Source organism: Limulus polyphemus, unplaced genomic scaffold (genome assembly GCF_000517525.1).
Source record: "Limulus polyphemus unplaced genomic scaffold, Limulus_polyphemus-2.1.2 Scaffold3226, whole genome shotgun sequence".
Lineage (NCBI taxonomy): Eukaryota > Metazoa > Arthropoda > Merostomata > Xiphosura > Limulidae > Limulus > Limulus polyphemus.
This window is the reverse complement of record NW_013668836.1, coordinates 120,735-127,673: the sequence shown is the minus strand read 5'-3', so window position 1 is coordinate 127,673 and position 6,939 is coordinate 120,735. Positions and strand designations below refer to the sequence as shown.

Here is a 6,939-nt window from a genome sequence, read left to right as displayed (position 1 = left end):
AATTATGGAAAATCTGTTATTAAAACCAAAACAACTTTTATGAAGTTTAAATGCGCAGGCCTGTGTTATCAGTGTTTAATTTCGTTTTTCATCATATGATATTAAACATGCAATTCTATTTGCAAAACTGTTAGAACGGTCCTAGTTCTTTACTTCAAAAGTGCGTAATAGTTAGCGAGGTTAAAGGACTAGTCTGAAATTGATAGTTGCTGCGCGTGTGCATCGTGTCGAGTGACTGATTCTTGTTTGCCTGATAACCAATGAAATGAGCTATCACATACAATCAAGCGAGCGCCATTTGATTCCGAAAAATGATCTAGATAAAGAAGCAGAGTGACAGCGGTTCGGTATCTGACTGTCCATCAACATCAAAACAACTCAAATCGACAAAATATCAAGGTACTGCAAAATATAATACTAAATTCCATCCAGAATGGACAACGAAGTACATATCCATCGTGCCTGATCGTCCAATAAGAATTATTTTCGATGCACAGTGTATAACTGTTAAGCCAGCTGCAAGCACCAATAGCTGCTTGATGTTGAAAGACACGTTAACTAAAATTGTAACAATGCGAAATTCATTTTCGGGCGGGGGCTCTGGGCCCGCTACCCCCACCACAGTTTGATCTTGGCTTTCTTATTTTCTCACTCATTCATGGGTATTAGAGGTTGACAGCTATGAAAATATGGACTCCGAATCGTTCGCACACGACCTAGATATCAGCCTGTGTGTTGTATTAGTACCAGAAGAGAAGCCGCAATGCTTTTCAAATTCATTTAACAAAGTTTAATATTTTGTTGGATTGTAAATATGGTTTCGAATTTCGCTAGGGGAACTTACTAATCTTATGACATTCGTTGAAAAGGTTTCCCTTATGTAGATAAGGATAAATGTGTGAATTTGATATGTCTAGTTTTCAGAAAGCATTTGACCAAGTGCCACATAAAATTCTCTTTATAGCATATAAGTTTAGAGGATAAGTTGGAGTGAAAACAAGAGGGAATCCTCAGTAGTTGCGACACTTGAAATTATTTTATGCATGATTAGAGTAAATTAATCTATGATATCTTTTTTTTTTCATGTTATTAGCTATATTTTTGTGCACCAACAATACCGAGCGTGGGGCGTGCATATACTCGATTCGATTTTATTACTCCTCAGGACCTGTACCAGTCTACCCTAAAATTGAAATTATTTTAGGTAGGATTAGAGTAAATTAATCTATGAGACCTTGTGCGTGGTCAAATACTTTAATAGGAAGGATTTGACTTTCTGAATCCACAACTGACTTTATATCTCAAATCGGTCAACAGATGACGGAGCTGTGAGCTAAAAGTTTGTACTTGAAAAACAAACAAACAACAACAACAAAAACTCAGAGCCGTATTATATGAGCCGCTATGCCACGGCTAAAAAAGTTGGAAGGAAGAAAGCAGAGGATTGTTATAAATGGAGTTCAGCAAAGTAGATTAATGTCCAAAGTGTGAAACTTTAGGGCTCAGTGTTAGCACCTTTGATTTTTTTATGTACATCAATGATCAGTGCCAGTTTGATAATGCAAACTATCTACGATAATATAATCGATAAAATACCGAACTTTCAGTTTCACATCGATATATATCTCTGAGATATATAAGACGTTTGTGCGCCCTACCCCCATTCCACACTGTGTATGTTATGTCATAGAAAATATAATAAGGAGTTTTTGTGTGTGAGGACGCGGTGCCATCTATGAATGTTGTTAACATCAACTTGCGTCAAAGGTAATAAATGCTCAATAACAGTAATAATGGAGGTGGAGGGATTGTGAACCTCAGTTAACATGCGCATTGTTCCAAATTATCAACACACAATGTTTGGTTGAGATTGGCCCAGTGACGTAGGAGTAGTTAGATAAAAGACAAACAGACAGTACAAAAGCTAGGTGTTAAGTGGAATTTGCTTATTGATTTATTGGCAGGCTCATTAATGAAGTACATTCAATTAATTGATTATTCTCATGTGGGACTTGGATAGTTTGAATAATAAAATAATAGTAATTGGAAATGCTAATTTTGATTAGTTATTTTTGTGAGTTGTGATTCTAATCAATTAAGTTGAACAACCTTGAATTAATCCAAAATAAATAATGAGAAATGATAATGGCAATTTATCACTCAAGATTGTTGGTATATTTGAAAACACTAATAATTTGAAAAAATAATTTTGATTAGTTGATTATTTTTGTGACAATATTTGATTTAATTGTAATTTGTATTAATCAGTTACTTTATGTGACACTGATCAATGTAGTCTGCCCGAAGGTAATCAAGTTTATTACCCAGCATTAGTGCCTAGGTGATTGTTGTTAACCTATATATATTTGGAGGTTGTAATGGCAGTAGATTTGTTAACTGGTCTCAGTTTCTTATGATCTAGTTGTAACAAATAATGAATTAAGTTAAACAGATGAAGAACTTGAACAGTCAAATTATGGTAACTTCTACAAAAGTTGTACAACTGTAGAAGATTACAGAAAATGATGAGATCAGAGGCATCACTAGGTAGTTAAAATATTCAGGGTTTGGGCCTATAGGCATGGGTATTTTCAACATTTCAGTATAATATCGATCATGGTTTTCTATTCTGATTTTTCAAGACACAAACTGGGGATTTGGGGCATAGGCCCTCTATGCCAGTGTCTAGCAATGACTCTGGATGAGGTAATAAAGGATGAAGACAAATAATAATAATAATAATTTTAAATTCTCAGTGTTTGATTACTATTGTATCTATGCATTCAAAACTTGAAATCCACATCTGTTAAATAGCTGAATTAATGTAAATAACATTAAATTCTCAATCCTTATACATATGTGCACAAAAAATAAAGGGTGGGTTTAAAATTTTACTTTTCTCAAAGGTGAATGTGCAAGGATAGCTTTGAACTACCAAGTGGAACCTTGTGGTCTGTATAATATGTTCATTTATTCATTCCTTTGTACATTACCTATTGAGAATGCACTGTAGGTATATACAGCACAAATAGCCATTCATTATCTTAAAACCTTGAAGAAACTTAACAAAGTTATTCTGGACTGGAACTGTTATTTTTCATGTCTTAACAGCATAGAAGTTCCTGATGGTTGAATAACTGTCACTGAGATGTCTGATTTCAAAATGAAAGGATAAACATTTTCATTGTTAGCATGATGCTTAAATTCTGTTCACATTTACTTGACATGCATATAACTAGCAATTTTTTAACATGGTTTTTGAATAGTATTTTTTTTCCTTTTTTGGATGTAGTCACCCAGGATAATGTTTATGTCTGGACTTTCAGAAAGCTTTGATAAAATACCTTACAAGAGATTAATTAATAAGTGGTATTCTTAGGGAATTAGTGGAAGTGATAGCTTTTTGGATAACAACGTTTTCAAATATGTAAATATTACTACTTGTAGGACATTGAGAAGAGCTTAAATTATTGATATGGTCTTTTTTTATTCAAAAGAATCTGACAGTCCAAGGCAATGGGTTAGGATGTTGAAAACTACTTACTTGTGGTATTGAGTGGTGTAAAGTTGTGCACTTGAGGTGTGAAAATTTTGTATTGATGTGTTCCTTGTGTGAAAGGATCATTGGCTTTGAGGGAAAAGAAAAATATTTGCTTGTAATAGCTTGTAGAACCCACAATTTTTAGGCAAGTTTTTGGCTGTTGTGAAAAAAGTAAATTGAGCATTGATTATGTTTATAGAGTTTTTAACTTTTAGATAGAGTACACAGACTAATCTATGGAAAATAAATCTAGTTTAAATCATGTTTATAATCTGAAATTCATCATTTTTTCAACCAAGAAATGAGAGAGCTCAATATATTTATGAAAAGTATTGTAAAGTCAATTTAAATAGTCTAGATTAATGAATGAATTATTAAGGTAAGTCTTTATTACAGTAATTATATCTATTTAAAAATATTGATAAGTAGTATATTCTAAGTTATTTGCTTATTCTTGAAAACTTTTTTCAGGTCAGTGTTCACCAAACCAGTTTACATGTGCCAATCACAGGTGCATTCCAATGACCTGGCATTGTGATGAAGATGATGACTGTGGAGACAATTCTGATGAAATAAACTGTTGTAAGTTAACAATTTCTGTCAGTTCAATTTTTTAGACAATTTTTTGCCGCTTATGTATAAGACACATAATTTGTGATTTATGAGATTGGTTTGAAGGAGATTGAACTCAGATTTCTATGATGGTGGGTCAGTATTAAGCTAATTATGTTAAGATATGAATAGCAACTGGTATCTACGCATTAGCAATAGCACTTATTTATTTATTGATGGATTCAGCATCTTGCATTCTGGGCACACCCATATCTGCTCTGCTCTTCTCTCCAGTGTTCAGTGCACTAAGTGTAGGCTGGTGGTTTCCATCAGCTACTGGTTACTTGCTCACCACATTTTGCACCTTAGTTTACTGTGCTGATCATCTCCCCATTTGACTCCTTTTTTCAAGCAAATGGCTCAAAGTATGGGATTTCTCTTTATTGCGTGCTTTCTTCATGTTCATGATGATTACATTAATCACATTATTTTTGTTGTGGGTCCAGGCAGCTCTGATATAACCAGTACCTGCTAGTCTGTCTGCTCTTTCATTCCATTTTACTGTGGCGTACTGAGGACATAACACTCATGTCAGCTTTTTGAGTCTTGTTTTAGGAATGAAGGCACACAGTAGTGTGTCATGTGGTGAAAAACCCAGCAGGACACACTTGTGTTATTAACAGGAGTGATTGTTTAGCAATTTTCCAATTAGTATCAATGCTATTAGTAGAGCAACTAGTTTGGCTGCCAATTTTGATTTCATTCCTTTAAGTCACATGCTCAATCCTTTTTTCATACTTAAGGTGTTTTTGATTAGATTGACTTTATTTATTCTGTATGTAATGATTCAGTTTGTATTTTCTCCAGCATACTTATTTAGAGTCTGTCACCAATATTCCATGTGTGAACATCTTACCCTCTAGCTATCTCATTTTCATGCTGGATGTTGTCGCATTGTATGCTGTGCTGTTTTTGTGAACTGTTTTCCATTCACTTGTACTGTGTATCCCCATCCTCACCATTGTCCATGGCAGTCAGCATATATCACCTTATCAGGACCTAGTACAATGTTAGTGTAGCATTTAAATGTTGCCTTAACAGTATCTAGTGTGATGTAGCATACTACCTCAACCTTTGCACACTTATTTAGAGATTCTTGCATTCATCTATGTTTACATAGTCTGACTGTTCAGTAAAATGTTCAATAAATCATTTACTCTTTTCTTCATCCATTGCTACCATGACACCATTTTCACACTGAAAATTTGGGATGATCTTTGCTTCTGTTTGTTGGCTCATTTTTCTGTGAGAAGTCCAACATCTTTTGAGTGATTTGTCATTGACAGCCTCTGAGAAGAACGTCTCCCAAATCAGTCTTTGCTTTTGTCATGCTCTTAAAGTGATTTATGTACTCGTTCTTTTTTCTCTTCAGCCGTATTTGCTCATCTTGGGTGAGGTTGGTTCTATTCTGAACGTTTTGCCAAACTATCATTACTCTAATATTTTCAACCCATGCTTTTTCAATGTCACTTATGCATCAAGGTGGCTGATCAAACTTTTTTCTTTACACTACTTCTTTTTCTTGAACCATTTTTAGCAGAAAGTTTACATTGCCTGATTATTTATAGACACTTGAAGGCTCATTATAAGTTATAAGAGGGTGCATCCATTATTTTAGTAATATTTCATTCATTTAACATAATATAACTGTTGGATATACAAGACTGTTTAGGTTAAGTGTTATTATTTAGTGATTTAATATTTAATGGTTATTTAGTTTTCATAACAAGACTCTTAAAAGTTAATTGTTTTAAAAGTGATAGTTATGACAAGTTTTATTACGTAAATCGGTACGAGTCATACATTGTGTATGCAGATTAATTGTTGTACTAGGCTTTTGTAATAGTGTTGACGTCATCTTACTGGAGGCTTCTAAATTTTCTTGTTATGTGAATATTGTTGTCCCTAGATTTTTCTTTCGAGTGTTAAGTTATATGTGCAGATACAGAGTGCAAGAACAAGCTAAAGTAAGTTAGTAAAAGTGAAGTTAGACCATGTGATTGTTAGTTTAAAGTGAGTTTCACAGTTTAACAGAGATATAAGGAGAATAATTTGTCTTGTTAAAGTGTGTCCTAAAGTAATTTAGCCCCTCTGTGTGGACTTTGACGAAAAGGAGATAAGTATTTAAAGTTCTGGATACAACTGTTGTAACCACATAAGTGGATTCATTGCAGATTGTACAATAAGAAACAGAATAGAGAAAAATAATTCATCTTGTCAGTTGGGTTTTAAAGTAATTTTGAACCAGCATGTGTGGACTTTTGACAAGAAAAGAGAATTATTTAGTTTTAGATACAATTGTGAAATCCTATAGGCCAATATACATATAACTGTAATGGTAGCAAAAATAATGTAGAGATTACAATCACGCTATATAACCATTTTGACTGATTTTGATAAATGGATAGAGAGAGTTGAGTGTCTTGGGCTAAAAGAACTTGTTAAATTACAACAAGAACTAAAGTGAGAAGAATCTCAACAGAGGAGAAAAGAAGAGTAAGAAAAAAGAGAGAGAGACAAAGGAAAAACTGTAAATACATAGAGAGAGAGAATAAGAACATAAATTGAGAGGAAGAAAAGGAGAAAGAGGAGAGACTGGAAATAGAGAGAATAAGAGCACAAACTGAGATTGCCAAACTCATCCAACAGAAAGAGGAAGGACCCAAGAATGACAATGGGTCAGGGCCAGCTGACCTAAGCTGCCCAAAATTGATGATTAGAAAAATGATATTGTTACGTCTCTGTATATTTGCTTGTTAATTCTTACAAGATACAAGCCCTTTCTT

General features: G+C 33.8%; 1 protein-coding gene across 2 annotated transcripts in view; it reads left to right on the top strand.

Annotated features, from left to right (window-relative positions):
• Positions 1-6,939, top strand: part of LOC106468933 (very low-density lipoprotein receptor-like) — a 77,193-nt gene that overhangs the window by 2,076 nt on the left and 68,178 nt on the right. For both annotated transcript variants that reach the window (XR_002612760.1, XM_013929386.2), the window contains exon 2: positions 4,013-4,123. Coding sequence is in view for 1 of the 2 variants with exons in the window: in XM_013929386.2 (XP_013784840.1) it covers positions 4,013-4,123 (111 nt within the window). In the remaining variant the exon portion in view is untranslated. The remainder of the gene's footprint in view (positions 1-4,012; positions 4,124-6,939) is intronic.